General features: G+C 49.7%; 1 protein-coding gene across 1 annotated transcript; it reads right to left on the reverse strand.

The window, feature by feature from the left end:
• Positions 1-3,479: 3,479 nt before the first annotated feature.
• Positions 3,480-22,567, reverse strand: LOC143837156 (cytochrome P450 2G1-like). The gene is made up of 9 exons (XM_077336683.1): positions 22,333-22,567; positions 14,773-14,935; positions 14,264-14,413; positions 13,658-13,818; positions 12,877-13,053; positions 7,522-7,663; positions 6,724-6,911; positions 4,723-4,864; positions 3,480-4,543 (listed from the first exon to the last, which is right to left on the reverse strand). Exons 1-9 carry the CDS (start codon positions 22,501-22,503, stop codon positions 4,362-4,364), a joined length of 1,476 nt encoding a protein of 491 aa, XP_077192798.1. The 5' UTR covers positions 22,504-22,567; the 3' UTR covers positions 3,480-4,361.
• Positions 22,568-22,598: the final 31 nt, after the last annotated feature.

Consider the following 22,598-nt stretch of genomic DNA (forward strand, 5'->3'; position numbering starts at 1 on the left):
TTGTGGGAACATCACCCTTAGAGTTCGCTTGACTGGGGAGTCGCTGGAAAGGGGCTGAGAGTGTGTGTTTCTTTTGTCCTCTCTGTGGACATCTTCTGGGCGACATACAAGGAGGGGGTGTCTGGCCTCAGCCAGGGGGGAGTGGGCTGAAGAAAGCCTGCCAAAGAGGAGGGCTGTCCCTTTGACTGGAAGCAAAAGACTTTGGGCTGTCCCTTAAAGGTGGGCTACAGAGAGTCACAGTGATTGACAGGTCTGGAGGACCTGTGTAGACCACTCTGTCTCCTGTTCTGATGCTGCCCTTTTGGTTGTTCAGAGGACACTCCTTTGGGAATCTTCCTTCCTTCCTTCCTCTCTCTCTCTCTCTCTCTCTCTCTCTCTCTCTCTCTCTCTCTCTCTCCCTCCCTCCCTTCCGTCCTTCCTTCCTTCCTTCCTTCTTCCTTCCTTCCTTCCTTCCTTCCTTCCTTCCTTCCTTCCTTCCTTCCCTCCCTCCCTCCCTCCCTCTATTCTGGACATTCCTTCCTTCCTTCCTCCCTTCCTCCCTCCCTCCCTCCCTCCCTCCCTCCCTCCCTCCCTCTATTCTGGACATTCCTTCCTTCCTTCCTTCCTTCCTTCCTTCCTTCCTTCCTTCCTTCCTTCCTTCCTTCCTCTCTGCTCTCTCTCTCTCTCTCTCTCTCTCTCTCTCTCTCCCACCCTTCCGTCCTTCCTTCCTTCCTTCTTCCTTCCTTCCTTCCTTCCTTCCTTCCTCTCTGCTCTCTCTCTGCTCTCTCTCTCTCCCTCTCCCTCTCCTTGCAACTATGAGAGTGGGGCATGCAGGGATGTCAGCCCCCCAGTAGAGACCAGGGGAATCCCCCCCGTATGACGGCTCCTCTCCAGTCTACATTTCCCCCGGTAGAAAAAGACTGCTTGGGGGGGGGAGGGGCTCTGTATCATTGCCCTCTGCTGAGTCCTGTCCCTCCCCAAGCTCCCCTGCTAAAATCCCTAACCCAACCTGGATCTGGCAATGCTGGTGTCATGGGGGGGGGCGGAGCTGGCAACCTCATTCCTGCATCTTCATCCGTTGTAGACAAGCCAGTTTGGGGAGAGCCAGCTTGGCATAGCAGTGAAGAGTGGCATCTTCTAATTTGGGGAGCCGGGTTTGATTCCCCACTTCTTCACATGCAACCAGCTGGGTGACCTCAGCCCAGTCAGAGTCCTGTTAGAGCTGTTCTCAAAGGACAGTTCTGTCAGAGCTCTCTTAGCTTCACCTACCTCACAGGGTATCTGTTGTGGGGAGAGGAAAGGAAGGTGACTGTAAGCTGCTTGGAGTCTCCTTTGGGCAGTGAGAAGCAGGGCATAAAAAACCAGTTCTTCCTATAGCCGGTTACTTTAGAACGCCGGCTCTGCTCTTGTCTGTCTAGAATGGAGGTCGTTACAAGAAGGGCTTATGCAAGTTGAACAAAGTACAAAGGCTCTGTGGGAACCTCATTCCCTCACCCGGCAGCTGGACACATATCGCCCCTGCTCAGATGCATCTTGCGCACCTTGCTAAGCTTCTCATCTTTCGTCACTTTTCACCTTTCTTCCTGTGGTGTTGCAATTCCAGCCTGTCCCCATTTCCTTTAAACCGGGGGTTTAAACCCCCAGTCTGTAGCCCGCTACCGGGCCGCAAAGGCCTCGGTGACAGGCCGCCATGCCTGCTTCTCCCCCCCCCCGCACCCCCCCCCCGCAGAGAGAGGCTCACCAGGCCGCGAGAGAATCGGCCGCCAAAGGGGCCGCTTCACTCGCAGCCCGGATAGTTTTCTGCTGTGGGGGGGGGGGGGGGGAAGAGGCATGTGCATTATTTCCCTCTGGTGGTGAAAATGCGCATGTGTGTTAGCTCCACACATGTGCGTTTGGTTCGCGCATGTGCGTTTTCACCACCAGGGGCGCTAACACGAATGTGTGGCACCCGGGCCGCTGGCACTTCACCACCCCCAGAGGCGGTCCTCAACCTTAAAAAGGTTGGGGACCGCTACTTTAAACAACCAAACCAGCTGAGAACCAGATCTGGCTAATGGTGGAGCAGAAAGGGTGATGGTGTCCGAGTGAGCCCCCACACACACATGCACATAGAGTCTGTGGTGACCGCTGACACCTATCAGGATGTTGAGTGTTTCTGCCGCTCCAAGGCATGTATGGAAGCCACAGGCCTCTGGATTGTGCCAGTTAATTCTGTGTTGATTCGGATTCTTGGTGACGCTGTGCATGAATGTCCTCAAAAACGCCCTGTCACAAACAGCCTTTCTCAGGTCTTGCAAACGGAGAGCTGCAGCTTCTTTTATTGAGTCCATCTATCACGTGTCGGGTCTTCCCCTCATTTCAATTGTCCTTTCCAAGAAGCCCTGCACATGATATAAGTATCCAAGCAGTTCTTTGCTTCCTCTGCTGTGTCTGGCTTGCCAAAAGGAGGCAGGCAACAACTATACGGGCTGGAGCCTGTGGGGTTCACAGGGCCCCTGAAGCATTTTGGGTAGGGCCCTGAATTTGGATGACTGCATGCTGGGCTCTCCGCCCCGGCTCGGTTCGGCCACCTCAGCAATGACTGAATCCCAAGGCGGTGTGCAGTAGGCCAGTGCCTTGGTGTGGAGAGCAGGGCTGGTGTGCCTACTACACACTGCCTCGGGCTTCGGTCATCGCCAAGGTGGCCGAACCGAGCTGAGGCATACATCCCTCCTCCACACCCTCCCAGGCAGAGGCACAAGAGGGCACCAGCAAAGAGTCTGCTGTCCCTCAGGCAAATTAAATCCAACATACCTTGCCAGCAATAACCCCCCCCCCCCACTGAGACAGCACCCCTCCTTGGGGCTAAGAGGAGCAGCCCAGTGTCCCAGCTTAGCCTGGGAGGGGTCCACGATCTTACCTGCCCCGGCCTCCAGAGCTCCGTTTTACAGGCCCTGCGGAACTAGGACAGCTGTGGATTGCTGCTGTGGATGTGGTGGCAGCCACAGAGGTTGCCGAACATCTGGACCCACCTGAAGACATTAGGATGTGCTCACAAGAACTCTTCCCTGGCCTCAAATTGTGCTACTCTTGAAGGTGCTGCAGGACTCTGGACCTTTTCTGTCTGAAGAAGGGAGAAGGGACTCTCAAAAGTTCCTCCCCTGCCACAAATGTTGTTATTCCTTAAGGCAGGGGTAGTCAACCTGTGGTCCTCCAGCAAATGCTGGCAGGGGCTCATGGGAATTGTAGTCCATGGACATCTGGAGGACCACAGGTTGACTACCCCTGCCTTAAGGTACTCCTGGACTCTGCTGCTCCACGCAGACCAGACTCACATGGAGACCATCTTGATCTGTGCCAGACGTAAGGCTACTGAAGCCACAGGGAAGGGGGGCACCCAGAGCTACACACCCATAGCTAAATTCAGAGGCCTGCACCAGTATGTCCTCAGAGACAGCAACAGCCCTTCTCCCTCTCTTGGGCATTGTGTTCCGATAATGACTCCACTTTGGAGGCCCAAGGCCAGCATCAAGCTTTATTGTGTCATTCACAGCAAAACCCCGTCTGTTACAATGATCAGAGACTGTTTAGCATGAAGGTCTGTGGACACTGAGGACTAAGGAGAGAGCAGCAATCTCAAACAGATCACCATGATGCATAATGTGCAGCCAGAGCAAAGGGGGTGGTTACCTCTGGAAGGATAAAGCAGTTGCCCTTTGGAAGTGTTGCAGAATCAGTGCAGAAGAGCGTCTTGCACTGCAACCATTGGTAGGGGCTTTGGGGTGGAGAGCCCGCCCACCTTCGGGAACCATTATTCTTACTGGCGGAGAAAATGTCAGTGCATCTCCCTCTCCAGAGACCCGCTCAAAGCCATCAAGGGACATCCTGGGCTGGGCTCAACCAACATGGATCACATTTCTTCCCTGGCAGGGCTGCCTTGGGAGATGCCAAGCAAGGACTGTGTCCTTCTGCCTCCCAGGTGCCTCATCTGTGGCTGACCAGCTCTGGTTGTTCATTAGTCCCTCTGATAATGAGGCTTGCTCAGGAAGATCACTGATAAACTCACACGGGAGACCCCACTGTAGGATCACAACCACCCCAAAGTTCAAGCATGATTTAAGAACAAGATGAGTTCAAGGGGACCTCAAGGTTTAGAACTCAGTCTGGTTGTTGGAAAGCTGGTAAAGTGCAAAGAGAATGGAATGTCCCTTTGCAATAAGGCGGGATACAGCAATAATGAGAAAGGGTTTTCCTGGCCTGCAAGCCCCTCCACCTGTGGGAACAAGTGTTAACTTGAGCGAGTTGCTGTATTTTTAAAAAGTCACACTACCCCCCCCCCCACCCTCCCGTGCTCCAAAAGTCTTGAGGGCGCAGCAGAAGAGAGCGGCAGAAGGAGAGAGCCCTCAGCGGGGGACCGTGCACATCTGGTACATGGGGACGATGTTGGCAAAGCCGCTTTCCAAGGGAGTCGTGTCGATGTCCTCCGGGGGCAGGAGGGGCTTCAAGCGGAAGTTCTGCAGGATGGTGGTGAAGAAGAGGAAGAGCTCCATGCGGGCCAAGGCCTCTCCCAGGCAGATCCGCTTCCCTGTGACAAGAGAGGAGAAAAGTGGCAAACATCTTTAGAGCAGCTCAGGGCCAAGCCAAATCTCAAAGCGGTATTTTGAGTTAGTGTTATACACAACCAGATGTTCTCTCCTAGGTGAGAGGCTTCCTGGCCGTGTTACCCCCTCCTGCTCCCCCAGGGACCTTCCTCATTTGGCTTACCTGAGGAGAAGGGCACAAAGGCATCATTTTTCTTGAAACTTCCATTCGCATCCAGGAAATTCTCCGGGCTGAATTTTTTGGGGTTTTTAAATTTCTTGGGGTCATTCAAGACACTGCTGAGCACTGGATAGATTTCAGTCCCCTGCGAAAGAGAGAATTTTTGAAGATAGAGTTCCAGGGTTTTAGGGATGATACAACCTCAGTCTCAAAACAAGAAAGATGGGGAGTGAAACTTACAACCTCATTCCAGTGGAGACAGCTAGGCTGAATCTGCACCCACATTTTTTTTCCTCTGTCGATCCTGACGAATTCTTATTGATCTGAATCTGGATCTTCCAACAGATTTGCAGCCTTCTTTTTTTTCCCCGACTCAAAAGAGGTCCCACTAAGATGCTGCTTTCTGCACTGTATTTTGTCCTAATTGCCAATCTCCTGTCTCTTCCCGCTTGACTGGGTAAGCTAGAGTGGCGGGGGGGGGGGCGGAGTCGTGATTGCATTAAGCTCCAGTCAGCATTGAAGGAGCACAAGGCTGGAGAGAGCTTTATTTATTTCCTGCCTTCTGTCTCCTGACTCTGCAGCCAAAGCAAGATAGGAGAGAATGCGGGGGGGGGGGGAGAGAAACCCCAAAAGGCAACTCTCTGCTCACGGATCCCAATAATGAGGTCAAAAATTAAACTTCCAATAGAATGGCAACCGGGAACCCCAGTTTTCCTGCAGTCTTTGAAATGATCAACTACAACACAAAAAAACAGGCAGTTCTGAAATAAATGTACTAACAGAAAAAAGAGAGAACCTATCCCAGGCTATCAAAATCAGTATACATCAAAATGTGTCTTGTCTCTGTTTTAATCGTTAGTGAAACAACCAGCTCTAGATTTGTGCCGTTTTCAATGCTGAACTTTCCTCAGTGGTTGCTTCCTCCTATGATGTGTAACTTATTCTAACAAGTTTCAAATATTCCAATATTCATCCAACTCAAAGTTGTAGTATAAACTCTACTGATATACCATCGGCCTTCAGCACACAGGTATGGGAGAGCTTTGTCAAAAGACCACTCCCAAGTGCGGGGCGGGGCGAGTATTCAGGCTCAGAAAGGATAAAAAGCCCAGTGCAGATTCAGCCCTAGATTCTTCTCTCTCCCTTTTTTTTTGGGGTGGGGGTGGGGGAGGTGGGGGGGTTGCTATTAATGGAGTTTTTAAGGCTAGAGATGTTCAGAGCTGGTTTACCAGTGCCTGCCTCTGTGTAGCAACTCTGTACTTCCATGGAGGTCTCCTATTCATGTATCAGTTTAGCTTCTGAGATCTGAGAAGATCAGGCTAGTCTAGGCCATCCAGGTGAAGCCAAGAAACATTCAGGCATGGTTGGCCATTGCTGCCCCTGCATAGCAACCCCAACTTCTTTGACAGTCTCCCATCCAAGCACTAACAGAAGTGGCTGGCCATTGCCATGGCCTGGCCACTGCCATTGCCTGCCCCCATCAACTTGCTTGATGGTCTCCCATCCAAGGACTAACCAGGTTCAGTACATGAAATGTCCTATTGAAACCAAATTTTGTTGTGCTACTTCAAATCAACACAACTACCCACTTGAAAAGATCTGACAAAATCTTTCAAGCTTGTGCTATCTAAGTCAGGTATGGATTTCTGCAGTGGTCGTGGTAGTAGCCACAGAGGTTGCTGACCTCCAGGACACTAGAGTCACATGACTCTGCCAGCTGATCATTAGCTAGCAAGGAATGTCACATGACTGCCTGAGCTAGAGTGCATCTAGCTAGAGTACAGCAGAAGCATCCTTAGGGCCAGCTCTGGATGTGGTTAAGGATTGAGTCTTTGATTGAGTAAGGAGAGAGAAAGGATGGGAAATCTGTCCCAGAAGGGGAAGGAAAGATGATGTGAAAGACCCACATGAGTTGGCTGCACAGGTCAAAGTCAGATTCTGGAGATATCGCTAACCCTTTCAAAACACATCCACACACGACCTTTCCACACCTCCCCAACTGACCTTCGGGATGAGGTACCCTCTGAACTCGGTGTCTCGGATGACCATGTGAGGTACATCCATGGGGATGAGGTCGCTCACTCTCTGCACTTCGTGGATGACGGCGTCAGTGTAGGGCATCTGGTTCCGGTCTTCGATGTTGGGGGCCCGGTTGTTCCCAATCACCCGGTCTATTTCCTCATGCATCTTGTCTGTTAAAACAAATCATTTGATTTCTGGGCAAATGGCAACAGGGTGAGGTAGCTTTTATCTCCGCCTCTTACCTCTGCCTTTCTGATTCAGAGAGTTCTCAAGAGCAAAGTGAATTGTTTTAAATTCATGGAACCTGGCCAAGTATTAACTGCAACTCTGAACTATGCTGCCGGCAAACTGTATTCATTGTAACAGGACTTTTCAAGATTTTATATCATTTGAAAACCATATTGTTCATTGCCTTTACTTCCTCACCTTACCCTCCAAATCCTGCCCTGAAACCAGATGATATTTTGAAAGTATTTGAAATTAACTCTTGAACTTGACTCTCCTCTGACTGAATCCTTTTGGAGTGGGCTTGTTTTGGTTTCCCAAGAGCTTTTCTGTTTTAAAATGGGCCCCATTTCTAAACTGGAAGGTGGCCCAAGGCTGCCAGTTCCCTTGGTAGGGATGGCAAGATACCAGGCACCAGGGGGTGCTTTGTTTCTCTGCAAAGGCCCCACCCCTGCCCTCTACATCACCAAGCAAGCCCCGCCCACCTGCTTGCCCCAGGCATGACTCAGGGTAGGTGCACTGCTGTTTGGATACCACCAGGTCTCTCCATCATACCTTGAACATGGGGGTATTTCATCAGCAGCAGGAAGCCGTATCTCAGGGTGGAGCTCACGGTCTCCGTCCCGGCAAAGAACAGGTTGAGAGTGGTGAGTTCCATATTCTTGACGTTGAATTCGCTGGCGGGGTTGTTCTTCTCCTGCAGGCAAACAGAAGTGGGAACAAAAGATCATGGGGATACTTAGGGCCATTTCGCATGAAGGAATTTCAGTGAAATCATTACCAGATGCTGACACTTTAAAATCATGGTTTCAGATAACGGCATCAGCCTCCCATCCCAGTTTCGCTCCATCTGCCTATTTGTAGTGCAAGCAGGGAAATCAGGAATACTGCATTCCCCTGGTCAAAATCCCGATAGATTTTGGGTTGCAATCACCCACAAGTAACAGTGAGGAGGGGTCAATAGTACTCATATCGCCTCGGAGATGTCCCTCCCCTGCTCCCACCTCCATGGCATCCAGGGACGAGAGGTGGGTGTTTTTAAAAAATGGAGAATGCTGAGTAGCAACGCATAATCACAAGTCTCTTCAGAACCCTTTCAATTATCTGGCTGCCCCCTTGCTCTTTATGTGAGTGCTTTTGTCACATTTTATCTTTTGTTCTTTTTCTTTGGGGGGCACATGTAGAACTCCAGCAAAATACCCCCCACCTTGTTTTTTGTTTGTGAATGGCTGGAAACTACAGGTAATCCCCCCCCCCCGGCTGCTGGAAGGGGATGGGGGGGTGAGGTTGCTAGCTCCAGACAAGTTAACTGCCAGGGAGGGGCAGAGGCCACAGTTGGAATCAACTCTCCAAGGCATAAATTTTCCCTTTTGCCGACAAATCTTTTGGCCCCAAAGCATCACCTCTTTGCTTCTGAGAAGGGGCTGCCGTTTGGGAAAATTTTCACAGCAGTCCCTAAATATAAGTTTGCGCTATGAAATTATCCAAACTTGAAGACGGAGCTGTGACAGATAACCAGTGCCTCTGTGAACAAATGAAACTGCATTGCAATGATTACTTCGGTGTCTGTTTTTTTTTTAAAGGAGGGGGGAGGCTGGCTTTGCATGGCTAGCTGAGGCTGATTGGTTGTCTGGTTGATTGGCAGGCTCGAGGTGGGAGGGGGCAAGGGAAGCTTGTGGTGTTTTCATTGCTCCTCGGCAAGAACCGGAAGTAGGTGAGGAATGCTGGAGGAGAAACAGTCCCGCTAGGAAAACAGAGTTTTGGGTCAGGTGTGAAATGACAATGGAATGCTACAATACACAGCAATGGAATATTCAGCGTTGATTACGGATTTCTACCAGCTGTGCGGAATGGCCCTTGCTGGCTCTCTTTTTTCACCAGTCCCTGGTGGGAGGGGAAAAGGAAATTACATTTTGAGGATCAACGGAAGATAATGGGATCCCTCAGTTAGCAGCTGGACTCTCTCTCTCTCTCACACACACACACACACATACGCACACACACTCTAATAGGTACAAGATATAAAATAAATACAAGTCAATAGGTACAAGGCATCATGGTGGGGCAGGCTTCCCTCCCCTTCCCTCTCCAGCCTTGTGGCAGCCCAAGAGGCAGGTGCATCTTGCAGAGACTACCCATGTGGCCTTGGAACCCCAGGCAGGAGCTCCAGCTCTCCCAGAGGTGTGCTCTGCACATGCACAGACTGGATTTTTCCTTCCTGTTTTTTTCCTTCTTCAGGGAGGGGGACAGAGGGGTGTAAGATGCATTTGCACATCTGGGCGCTTTAAATTCCTCCAGGTTTCCCGGGCCAAGTTTGTGCCTGGCATCTATGTGCTCGTTTTGTGGTCCATGCAGGGCCAAGACTTTGCTATGAGGCAAAGGGAGGCCATCTCATCTTGGCTGAGGGCCTAGTCAGGATTCTGAGATTCACAGAACGGAGAGCAAGAGATGGGGCTGTGGCTCAGTTTGTCAAAAACGCATTTCCTCCTTGATGAATGTCTGCGTCTCCATTCTTGCTTGGCTACCCCTGAGCGTCAGCAGACGCATACGATTCCATTCAGCCACCTTGGAAATCAACTCCCCTACCGCCTTGTGTGGCTGCTGCCCTCTGGGGCTCTGAGAGCATCCATGGTGCCAAGGCAAACATTCCCCTCCCCCCACAACCTCGAGTGACTGAATCTGCCTTCCCTCATTCCTTCAAGAGGACTGGGCCAGAGCTCCCAGAAAGTCGTCCCCCCCCCCCGCCCACATGAAGCCTGTTATTTTCATCAAGGGGGGGAAGGGCCGCTTTCCCCTGACACTTTATTTTCTTCAGCCCAAAGTCTGAGACTCGTAGCTAAGATGGAATCCCTGACCGAGAATGTTGGGGGGAAGGCTTAGCCACCCATTAAACCAGTAGTAGTCAAACTGCGGCCCTCCAGATGTCCATGGACTACAATTCCCATGAGCCCCTGCCAGCTAACGCCAGAGCCCACAAATAGGAAGCGGCGGCAGCCCTCAGCCAGAGGAGCCAGTGCGGTGAACTCGTGGAAAGCATCTTAAGTGCGGGGGCATTGCAGCTTGGAACGGACCAAGCTTCCTGGTGAGTTTGCTCTCCTGACTTCTCCCCCCCCCCCCATTGGTTCCTGCTTGGAATGGTGGAAAGCTATATGTAGTCGCACATGCAGGCTGGACTTCAGAGTGAATTTTAACGAACTTAAAGTTACGCTGGGAAGAATCCTGTGGTCAGAAAAACCTGAGGAGATGGAAATCCAAGAAGGTTGGGAGTTTCTCTAAAGTGAAATGATGAAGGCAGAATCACAGACAATTCCCTTGAGAAGGAAAACTGGGTGGGACCTAAACTTGCTTTCAAAAGATTTGAATAATCAAAAAGGCTCGTTTAGGAAATGGAAGGAGGACCTTATAACCAAGGAGGAAGATAAATAAGCAAACAATGCATGTAGGGAGAGTGTTAGAAAAGCTAAACCTCACTATGAACTTAGGTTAGCAAGAAATGCTAAAAAAAACAAGAAAGAAGGGTTCTTCAGTTATATTCCAAGTAAGAAAAAGAATAGGGACACGGTAGGACCATTGCAGGGACCAGAAAGGGACATTGGAACAGGTGATGACGAGAGGGCTGAACTGCTCAGGGGATATTAGGCTGTTTTAAAAGTAGTGTCCAGATCACATGAGGAGATGTTATCACTTTACTCTGCTCTAGCAAGACCTCACTTGGGAGAACGGTGTTAGTTTTGGACAACACAACTGATGAAAAATGTAGAGAAACTGGAGTGTATCCAGAGGAGGGCTATGAAGATGGGGAGGGGTTTGGAGACCAAGTCGTATGAGGAAAGGCTGAGGGAGCTTGGTCTGTTTCGCCTGAAGAGAAGATGACTAAGAGGTGATATGATAACCATCTTCAAATACTTGGAGGGCTGTCATAGAGAAGTTGGAGCAGCATTATTTTCTGTTGCCCCAGAGGCTCAGGGGAAAAACAATAGGTTGAAATTAATTCAAAAGAATTTTCAGCCAAACATCTGGAAAAATTTCCTGTCATTTAGAATGTTTCCTCAGTGGAACAGGCTTCCTCAGGAGGTGGTGGGTTCTGCTTCCTTGGAGGTTTTTAAGCAGAGGCTAGAGAGTCATCTGACAGAAATGCTGGTTAAGGAGTCTGGAGTCTCCAGTTCTCATCTGGAAATCTCCAGGTCTGGACATTGCTGTTAAACATTTTAAATGTCTTTTATTTCTCATTGTTCTTAGGTAAGGCCCTATTGCTTGTATTCTTGCTGTTATGTAGAGGTTGCTAGCCTGTTGTATTTCTCTTAAAATCTTTAGTTCTAGTTTTGTATTATCTCTAGTTTGCCAGCTGCCTGCTTGCTCTGGAACTAAGATAGTCTTCGACGTGATAAGTCGAAGTGATAACCCTGATACCAGGGTTCCCAGGGGATGAGCTACTGTTTTACAAAGTGTGAGAATGCTTTGAGGTCAAACCACTCTGTGACCATCCTCATCTGCACATTTGGTGAAGGCCTTGATACCGCCTCATTCTTGGTGTAATCCTGACGTGTATTTCTGTCTGCTCCTGGGTGGAGACTAGCTTAGTATAAAGGATAGTGTAACGGTCTCAGTCCTGGTCTTCAAAGGAGAACTTGCTCATGTTTTAACCCTCTTTGCTCTTTTCAGAATCTGAAATAAGTGGTTTTGTGTTGGATCCTCGGGCTATCCTCAGCCTGTTCTTTTGCCCATCATGATGCTCAAGATGTGGCACCTGACAGGCATGCTTAAGGTCCCAGGTTCACTCCCCGACATCTCCAGTTAAAAGGAGCAGGCAGGAGGGGATTGGAAAGACCTCCGCCTGAGACCCTGGAGAGCCATGGAGAGAGGCTGTGGCTCATTTTGGTGTAGTTTGGTCTAGTGGTTATGAGTGCGGACTTCCAATCTGGCATGCTGGGTTCAAATCTGCACTCCCCCACATGCAGCCAGCTGGGTGACCTTGGGCTCGCCACAGCACTGATAAAACTGTTCTGATTGAGCAGAAATATCTGGGCTCTCTCAGCCTCACCCACCTCACAGGGTGTGTGTTGTGGGGAGAGGAAAGGGAAGGCGAATGTAAGCCACTTTGAGACTCCTTCGGGTAGAGAAAAGTGGCATATAAGAACCAACTCTTCTTCAGTAATATCAGGGCTCTCTCAGCCCCACCTCCCTCACAGGGTGTCTGTTGTGGGGAGAGGAAAGGGAGGGCGAATGTAAGCCACTTTGAGACTCCTTCGGGTAGAGAAAAGTGGCATATAAGAACCAACTCTTCTTCTTGGCATACAGAATGTCTGCTTGGCATACAGAATGTCCCAGGTTCAATCCCCAGCATCTCCAGTTAAAAGGGGCAGGCAGGAGGGGATGGGAAAGATCTCCACCTGAGACCCTGGGGCATGGCTGTCAGTCTGAGTGGAAACTGGAAAATACTGACTCCACTGTGGGCCTGATTCAGTGCAAAGCAGCTTCATGTTTGTTCTGCTGTATGCAGGGTCGTTTGTTCCAAGTTGAGAAATGCCTGGAGATTTGGGGGTGGAGACTGAGGCTTTGAGCAGCCGCCACCTGGAGATTGGCATCCCTCGGTAAGTGTTTGTGTGAGTCCAGGGCACACAAGGAGAGTACATTTAAAATATTTGCTCTCCTGATCATGAGATGTTTGCAGAAGTGATTGGCACAGAAGAGGCTTTGTGCCAGAATCTGCGGCAAACATCTTTCCCGGTGGAAAGCCAAGATTTAACTCCCTGTCGTCCTACTTTGTTGGCTCTACTTGGCCAGCCGTGAACACCGAGCATTCTGAGAAAGCCCCCAACAGCCACCTGCCAAGCCCGCTTGGCCAGTGCCCATGACATCATTTCGGCAGCCCCCTTCTGTGCCCCTGTGGGGAGAGGGGGACAGGGATACCTTTTCCATCTGGATGAGGAAGCAGTCGATGAAGTCCCGTGGGGAGTTGAGGTCTAACGTTTCCCGGTTCTTCTCTGCTCTCTTGGAAATGAAGCGTCGCATGTCTTCCAAGATGTCGTAGATCTTGGTGTGGGGTCCAGGGAAATATTTCAGGATGTTGGCATAGATGTCATAGAACTGCAGGAGCAGAGAAAGGGGCAGGGAGCAGGTGATGGGCAGTTTATTTCAACTCAGAGTTGGAAGGCACACCCAAGGTCATCTAGTCCAACCCCCACCAGTGCAGATACAACGATGATATCCCCAGCCGGTAGATGTCCAGAGTTTACACCTGAGGCAATAGTCACAAGGGAATCCTTGGGCATTATGGCCAAAAAGAAAAGAGTTAACCCCCATTTGTGAACCTCTCCAAGCCATTGGATGGGCTCCTGTGGTAATCATGGAATATTCATAGGCATTCCACCTCCAGTGAGGTGAGCATGCCAACTGTTTTGTAAGCTCCTTGCAAAGGAGTAGGAGCCAGAGAATCTATGTGCTCTTGTGGGCAAACAAGGGGCGGAGAGAGTCAGGTCAGGGGGCTGGAGAGACAGGAGGGAGGAAGGGAGGTCAAGCAAGAAAGACAAATGGGCTTCACACACACATTTGAAATGGGCAGCATATCTCTGCCAAGAAGAATTTGGCCCCTAGTGGACCAGCTCTGCTCTCTGTCAGGAGAGTTCCTCCACCAGCTATTCTTTTTTTCTTTTTCTTTTTTTTCCTTTTTTTTTGGGGGGGGGGGTGCTACCTGGGACCAAGCAGTGCTCATCTCCCGGAAGCTGTTGTTCATCATCTCCATCAAGGCCTGGAATTCCTTGTCCTCATAGTCAAAGCGGTTGCCAAAGACAATGGAGCAGATGACGTTGGAGACAGCACGGCTCAGGAAGAAGGTGGGGTCAAAGGGCTTCTCTGGAACAGGAAAAGGCCAGAGAATGGGTCAACACCCATGAAGCTGCTTCCTGGGTCCATGCTGGGCACCGGGTAGCCCTACCCCTTTAACAGAGGCTGGGATCGGCAGAAAGCAGCCATCAACAGAACTGTTCCCTCCCAGGGAAGGAGAGCTCATGTCTGCTTAGGAAGGCACCGTGTGAAAAGGAAGCTCAAGACTGGGAGACAGAGAGAAGTTGGCTTCAGCACCTGCAGACCGGGGGGGGGGGGGGGGCTGAGTATCTATGTGCAGAATCTTTCTCTCCCCCTCCCCCTCTCTTTCAGGAGATCCGATGGGGAGAGCTAGATCTGCTGTGCCCACAGGTGTGCCCAGTCTCCACTGTTCTCTCTCCCAAAGGGCACCCATCTGGGCAGGTGCCGCCCCAGTTCTCCTCACCCCAGGGAGCATAGCTCATCCTTCTCTCACCATTGGTCTTCCGGAATTCCTCCAGCAGGAACTGGGCTTCCTCCTGGATCCTCTGCTCAATGGTTTTCTTCCCCATCCCGAAATTTCTCAAGATGGTGAGGGAGAACCGTCGCAGCTGCTTCCAGCGATCCCCATTGGCAAAGACCACACCTGGGGGAAAGAAGAAGAAGGTGAAGAGCTGGCTTTTTGTACCCCCCTTTCTACTACCCAAAGGAGTCTCAGAGCAGCTTCCAGTTGCCTTCCCTTCCTCTCCCCACAACAGACACTCTGTGCAGTAGGTAGGGCTGAGAGAGCTCTGAGAGGACTGCTCTGTGAGAACAGCTCTAAGAGAACTGGGACTAGTCCACAGGCATTTAGCTGGCTGCATGTGGAGGAGGAGTGGGAAATCAAACTCGGATTTCCAGATTGCTCTTTTCCACAACACCAGCCCCAGATGGAGTCAGGGCAGCCTGGACAGAAGCACCGGGGGTGCCCTTGGTGGGTGTCAGAGGCCGAGGTGGGCAACTCACCATATTCCTCAAAGGTCCGTTCCAAGGTGGGCATCGTCTTCCTCCCACTGAATTCTTCGGCCTTGTCCACCAGGGCTTCCTTCACGGCATCGTGGCCACACAGGACGACCACCGGCCGGTTTCCAAAGTAGACCGTGAACACGGGGCCATATTTTTCACTGAGCTGCACTCGAGACAAGAGCAAAGATTTCATTTCTTTAAACAACGGAACTGTCTCTGCTGCTCCTCCTCTTTCCCTTCTCACATTGCAAACCTCACACACACACACACACACAACCCACTGCCCACTGGCATCAATGCCGTTCAGAGGAGGGGGGCCGGATGGTGGGCTGCCAGCCCCCACGTGGGAAGCCAGCCATCAAGGAAGCTGCCAATGGGTGACACGAGTCAAGCCAAAAAAAAAGAAGCCCTCTTTTATTCCAAAAATAAAGTGCGCCAGAATGCAAGACAGGTTATTATGTTTTCAAACATATTTTCTTCGATGACAAGCTATAAGAGGGATATAATGAATATCAAAGTTAATACTGACAAAGGTCCACAGGCTAAACAGAGTGAAAGCAAAGCTAGAAATATGACAAAGGATTTTTTTTCAATTTTCACATAGGACCAGTTGTAGTAATCATAAATACAGGAAGGTAACCAGGAAACGGGAGTGAGAGCCAGAACAGAACATTACTATGGAACTTTGTATCCCTCTTACAAATGGCCACTGGAGAAAATACATTTGACTTGTTTCACTTGTAGTAAATTACTCGTTTCTCCCCACACTTCTTAGAGCCGGTGGCCATTTGTATATTATTACTGGTTTAAATACAAAATGAAGCAGGGCACAGGCTGGTAGAATTTTGTCAAGAGAATACAATGGTCATAGCAAACACTCTTTTCCAGCAACCCAAGAGACGACTCTACACATGGACATCACCAGACGGTCAACACAGAAATCAGATTGACTATGTGCTCTGCACCCAAAGATGGAAAAGTTCTATCCAGTCAATAAAAACAAGACCAGGAGCTGATTGTGGTTCAGATCATGAGCTTCTTGTTGCAAAATTTAGGCTTAAATTGAAGAAAGTAGGGAAAAGCACTAGGCCACTCAGGTATGAACTAAATCATATCCCCGACGAATACACAGTGGAGGTGACAAATAGATTTAAGGAATTAGATCTGATAGACAGAGTGCCTGAAGAACTATGGACGGAGGTTCGCAACATTGTACAAGAGGTAGCAACTAAAACCATCCCAAAGAAAAAGAAATGCAAGAAATCAAAATGGCTGTCTGAGGAAGCTTTACAAATAGCTAAGGAGAGAAGGGAAGTGAAAGGCAAGGGAGAAAGAGAAAGATACACCCAACTGAATGCAGAATTCCAGAGAAAAGCTAGAAGAGATAAGAATGCCTTCTTAAATGAACAGTGCAAACAAATAGAAGAAAACAATAGAATCGGGAGGACCAGAGATCTTTTCAAGAAAATTGGAGATATGAAGAGAACGTTTCATGCAAAGATGGGTATGATAAGGGACCAAAATGGTAGGGACCTCACAGAAGCAGAAGAGATTAAACAAAGGTGGCAAAATTATACAGAAGAACTATACAAGAGCGAGCTTAACATCCCTGATGACCACAATGGGGTAGTTACTGACCTGGAGCCAGACATCCTGGAATGTGAAGTCAAATGGGCCTTAGGAAGTCTGAGTAACAATAAAGCTAGTGGTGGTGACAGCATTCCAGTTGAACTATTCAAAATCTTAAAGGACGATGCAGTAAAAGTGCTACACTCAATATGCCAGCAAATTTGGAAAACTCAACAATGGCCACAGGATTGGAAAAGGTCAGTTTACATTCCAATCCCAAAGAAGGGAAATGCCAAAGAATGTTCAAACTACCGCACCATTGCACTAATTTCTCATGCTAGCAAAGTTATGCTCAAAATCCTACAAGCTAGGCTCCAGCAATATGTGGACCGAGAACTTCCAGAAGTACAGGCAGGATTTCGAAGAGGCAGAGGAACTAGAGATCAAATTGCCAACATACGCTGGATCATGGAGAAAGCTAGGGAGTACCAGAAGAACGTCTACTTCTGCTTCATTGACTATGCTAAAGCCTTTGATTGTGTGGAACACAACAAATTGTGGCAAGTTCTTAAAGAGATGGGAATACCAGAGCATCTTATTTGTCTCTTGAGAAATTTATATGCAGGTCAAGAAGCAACAGTGAGAACTGAACATGGAATCACTGACTGGTTCAAAATTGAGAAAGGAGTTCGGCAAGGCTGTATACTGTCGCCTTGCCTATTTAACTTGTATGCGGAGCACATCATGAGAACTGCGGGATTAGAGGAGTCACAAATTGGGATCAAGATTGCAGGGAGGAATATCAACAACCTCAGATATGCAGATGATACTACTCTAATGGCAGAAAGTGAAGAGGAACTAAAGAGCCTGTTGATGCGGGTGAAGGAGGAGAGTGCAAAAGTTGGCTTGAAACTCAACATCAAGAAAACAAAGATCATGGCATCCGGCCCTCTCAATTCCTGGCAAATAGAAGGGGAAGAAATGGAGATAGTGACAGATTTTATTTTCCTGGGCTCCAAGATCACTGCAGATGGGGACTGCAGCAAAGAAATTAAAAGACGCTTGCTCCTGGGGAGGAAAGCTATGGCAAATCTAGACAGCATCCTAAAAAGCAGAGACATCACCCTGCCAACAAAAGTGCGTTTAGTCAAAGCTATGGTCTTCCCAGTTGCAATGTATGGCTGCGAAAGTTGGACCATAAGGAAGGCCGAGCGTCAAAGAATTGAGGCTTTTGAACTCTGGTGCTGGAGAAGACTCTTGCGAGTCCCTTGGACTGCAAGGCGAACAAACCGGTCAGTCCTAGAGGAGATCAGCCCTGACTGCTCTTTAGAAGGCCAGATCCTGAAGATGAAACTCAAATATTTTGGCCACCTCATGAGAAGGAAGGACTCCCTGGAGAAGAGCCTAATGCTGGGAGCGATCGAGGGCAAAAGAAGAAGGGGACGACAGAGAATGAGGTGGCTGGATGGAGTCACTGAAGCAGTAGGTGCAAACTTAAATGGACTCCAGGGAATGGTAGAGGACAGGAAGGCCTGGAGGATCATTGTCCATGGGGTCGCGATTGGTCGGACACGACTTCGCACATAACAACAACTGGTTTAAAATAAGCCATTGGATAGAGACCCATTATATTTGAAAATTGACTAATTGGGGGACTTCCCACTGAAGAAAGTTGTTTTCCATTGAAAACGGAATTTCCCAGGATGCCGTTCTGGTAGAAGTCCCAACAAATAAAGGAATAAGAAAAGAAAGAACATAAGGAGAGACTATTCTTGGTTTTGATAGTATTTATTGTATTGCCTTTGGGTAGGTTTCTTTTTCTGAGCTTATGTCACTCGTTTGGCAACGTGCTTGATTGTTTGGCTTCCTGCAGGTCTGACAAGTTGTCTTTTCTGTTGCTACCAGGAGGGGATCTCCTGGCATTAAAACTGATCCAGAGTTGTGTGCTTCGGCTCGGTTCGGCCTCTTCGGCAATCAGCAAATCCCGAAGTGGTGCGTAGGAGGCCAGCACCACAGTGCGGAGAGGAGGGGTGGCAGTAGCATGCCAGCTGGTGCGCCACCGCTGCTCCTCCTCTCCGCGCCACGGCACTGGCCACCTCGGGCTTTGGTGATCACCGCGGTGGCTGAACCAAGCCGAAGCGCACAGCCCTTTCAGACTATAGCGATCAATTCCTCTGGAGAAAATGGCTGCTCTGGAGAGTGGGCTCTGTGGCCTCATGTCCTGCGGAGGTCCCTCCCCTTCCGCAGCCCCGCCTTCTAGACTCCACCCCCCACCCCCAGTCTCCAGGAATCTCAGAAAACCTGAAGCTGGAATCCCTCGCCCAGGGGCTACTCCGTGGAGACCAGCCACGGGGATTGCAAACTGGCGCTTCCCTCTCAGAGACAAAGTTCACAGGCCCTGGGGCCAAGGATCTGAAGTGGGGAGCCCCTTCTCCTCTTGACTGTTTGGAGAGATTTGTGGGATTCAGGGCTGGAGACAGGCTCCTTGTCAAGGTGGGCCTTTGGCAGGAACCCCTGAACTGGGTTGTTCTGTTCTCAGGGATTTTCCCTGCTGCCCAACCAAAATGTCTCCTTTGACCTGTCTGCTCTGTGACTTGGAAGCCCCGGACCATAAACTGAACTATAACCTGAGGACTTCAGATCTCACGTTCCAGGGCTGAGTCCAGCCTTTGCAAAGTGACCAGTCCAGTTTTACTGCAACAAACATGGCACAAAAATTACAGGGAAGCAGATAACTATCCTTTCCAGCAGTGATAGGTTTGATCCTATGAACACTGACTGCACTTGCTATTGCACCTGCACTTAAAATCATTGAATCATAGTTGGAAAGGACCTCCAGGGTTATCTAGTCCAACCCCCTGCACTATGCAGGACACTCACAACTACCTGCCCACCCACAGTGACCCCAATTGCATGCCCAAGTGATCCCCCCAACAAAAATCTCCAGAATCCAGCCTGGCCTGGAGGAAATTCACCTACCATCCCACAATGGCAATGAGCAATTCCCTGGAGATGCAAGGAAGGGCCACAAGAGACAAACACTGGCAATCCATTCCTGCACACCCACAAACAATCTGCCCAAGTTCATAAAATCTGCATTGCTGTCAGATGACTATCTAGCCTCTGCTTAGAAACTTCCAAAGAAGAACCCACCACCTCCCAAGGAAGCCTGTTCCACTGAGGAACTGCTCTAACTGTCAGGAACTTCTTCCGGGTGTTTAGTCGAAAATTCTTTGGAATTAATTTCAACCAATTAGTTCTTGCCCGACCCTCTGGGGCAACAGGAAACAACTCTGCTCCATCTTCTATATGACAGCCCTATTTGAAGATGGTTATCATATCAACTCTTAGTCGCCTTTCCAGGCTAAACAGACCAAGCTCCCTCAGCTTTTCCTCATACAACTTGGTCTCCAAACCCCACACCATCTTTGTAGCCTTCCTCTGGACACGCTCTAGGTTTTCTACATCTTTCTTCAGTTGTGGTGTCCAGAACTAACACAGTACTCCAAGTGAGGTCTTAAATGAGCGGAGAAAAATGGTAACATCACCTCGAGTGATCTGGACACTATACTTCTTTTAATAGAGCCCAAAATCCCATTTACCTTTTTAGTCACCGAATCACGCTATTGACTCATGGTCAGTGTCTTTTCTACTAAGACCCCCTCCCAATCCTTTTCACACGTACTACTGCCAAGACAAGTCTCACTCATCCTATTGTGATTCATATGATTTTTCCTACCTAAATGCAGAACTTTACATTTTTCACTATTGAAATTCGTTTTATTCATTTTAGCCCAGTTTCCCAGCCTGTCAAGATCATCCTGCATCCAGATTCTGTCTTCAAGTATGCTACCCCTCCCAGTTTAGTATCATCTGCAAATTTAATAAGGGCTTCAGCTATTCCTTCATCAAAATCAGTGGTAGTCAAACTGTCCCCAAATTCGCTGGCAGGGGGCTCTTGGGAATTGTAGTCCATGGACATCTGGAGGGCTGCAGTTTGACTACCCCTGATCTAAATCCTTTAGGAATATGTTGAACAACATGGGGCCAGGACAGATCCCTGAGGCACTCCAATCATCACTGCTCTCCAAGAAGATTTACAAGCGCCCTTTGAGTACGATCTGTCAACCAGTACTCGATCCACCTAACAGGAACAGGATCCATACTGCACTTTGCCAACTTTTCAATAAGAATTTCAAGCGGAACTTTATCAAAAGCCTTACTGAAATCAAGGTAAACAATGTCCACAGAATTCCCCTGATCTAACAAGGGAGTGACTTTCTCAAAAAAAGAGATAAGGTTAGTCTGATATGGCTTGTTCTTGAGGAAGCCACATCCCCAAGAGAGTTCTGCTGAAGGTCATGCACACATTTGGGACAGCAGGAAACCAGGTGGATACCTATAAAAATGCCAGCTGAATTTCTGGGGGGGAAATCTCTGCTGTGTATATCGCCAAGGTATCAGACAGGGAGGAGGGGTGACCAGCTCTGGATTGGGAGATACCTGGAGACTTTCGGGGTGGAGCTGGGAGTAGGCAGAACTTGGGGAGTAGGCAGGAAGGGTCTTCAGTGTTGTATAATCTGGAGTCCCCCTCCCCTCTCCAAAACATCTACCTTCTCCGGGGGAACTGATCTCTTTCGTCTGGAAATGAGCCGGAATTCCAGGACAGGGGCAGAAAGCAATTTCAAGGACAGGTCTTCTCAAAGCTTGCGTGTGAGTGGAGAGGGGATCTTCTTAATGGCACATTTGAGTGAACCAGGTAGTTGGGGACAAAATAGAAAATGGACTGGGGGAGGGGTTTGCTAGAATTTCTTTCTTTCTTGTACGGTAATACAGCCCAGAGATCCAAAGACTGCCTGGCAGCCAGGCAAGAGACGTTCAAAGGTGGCTTTCCATCGCCTGCCTCTGTGTCACACACACACAGACACACACACACACACACACACACACAGTGCTCCTTGGAGGTCACCCTTCCAAGGGCTAGCCATGGCCGGTTCTGCTTAGCTTCCGAGATCTGACAAGATCAGGCTTGCCCGGGTTATTGAAATGCCGGAGTTACACAATAATTCTGTCAAAAGGGCAGCATCCCAATAGGGATTGTCATAAAAGGACACCTTTGCGTTTGGGGGCAAAACCAACAGTGCCTGTTTGCGGAGAGGATTTATGTCCTCCTGCGAGTGAAAGGGCTGGAGGGAGGGAGGGAGAGAGAGAGCAAGACCTGCCCAGCTCTTTCCTGCCCTTTGTCCAGGATGCAAAGCAGAAGAAGAGCCAGGAGAGAGGCAGGCAAAGGAATGAGGTGCCAAAGGGAGAGCGACATGTCTCTGGCTGGGGGGAAACCGGGACAAACAGAGGAAAGGGCAGGCAGACCCAGGGTTGGGGGAAGGTTGAAAAAGGGGAGGGCAAATCTCTGGAGGAGAGATGCTGAAGGAAGGCAAAGGCCAGGGTGAAGGGAAAGCAGCAGCCTGAGAAGAACCTCAGAAGAGCCCTGCGGGGTCAGACCAGGGTGGCTCCATCTAGTCCAGCATCCTGTCCCACACCATGCCCAACCAGGTACTTTGGGGGGGTCTAACAATGGGGCAGAGAGGCCAAGGCCTTCTCCCGATATTGCCTCCTGGCTCTGGGATTCAGAGCTTGACTGCCTTTGAAGATGGAGGTTCCATTTATTCGCCATGGCTAGTAGCTGCTGATGGATCTGTCTTCCCCCTTTAGAACTGCCTGTCCCTGTGGCCATCACCATACCTTCTGGCAGTGAATCCCAGTTTAACCACCTGTTATATAAAGAGGCGTTTCCTTTGGTCCACCGTGAGCCCAGTGCCTGCCAGGGTCCTCGAATGCCCTACTGTTCTCTCTGGCCCCTCTCTGGACCTCATGGATCATATTGCAAGCCTCCGTCGTGTCCCCCTGCACAAATCCTGACCCTTTCCCTTAAGCCCCCTGAGGCCCACCCCCACCCACCCTCCCATGGCCCATTCCCAGGGTCTCTGCACTCACCTTGAGCAGAGACTTGCAGGTTTCTGCCGCTTTGATCTGCAAAAAGTTCCCGATCAGAGGCAGGGGGGTGGGCCCGGGGGGCAGCCTCCCATTGGAAGACAGTTTCCTCTTGGCTGTGATGACCACCAGGCAGATAGCCAGCAGGACGGTCAGTGCACTTGCCAGCTCCATGCTGGACGTCTGGCCCCTGCTTCTCGTCCGCTCCCCAAGGTGCTGGCCTGACTCCTTTTGCGCGGTTCGGAGTATTTATGCAGGCATCCCTTCGG

The sequence above is a fragment of the Paroedura picta genome, chromosome 5 (assembly GCF_049243985.1).
Source record: "Paroedura picta isolate Pp20150507F chromosome 5, Ppicta_v3.0, whole genome shotgun sequence".
NCBI classification, from domain to species: domain Eukaryota; kingdom Metazoa; phylum Chordata; class Lepidosauria; order Squamata; family Gekkonidae; genus Paroedura; species Paroedura picta.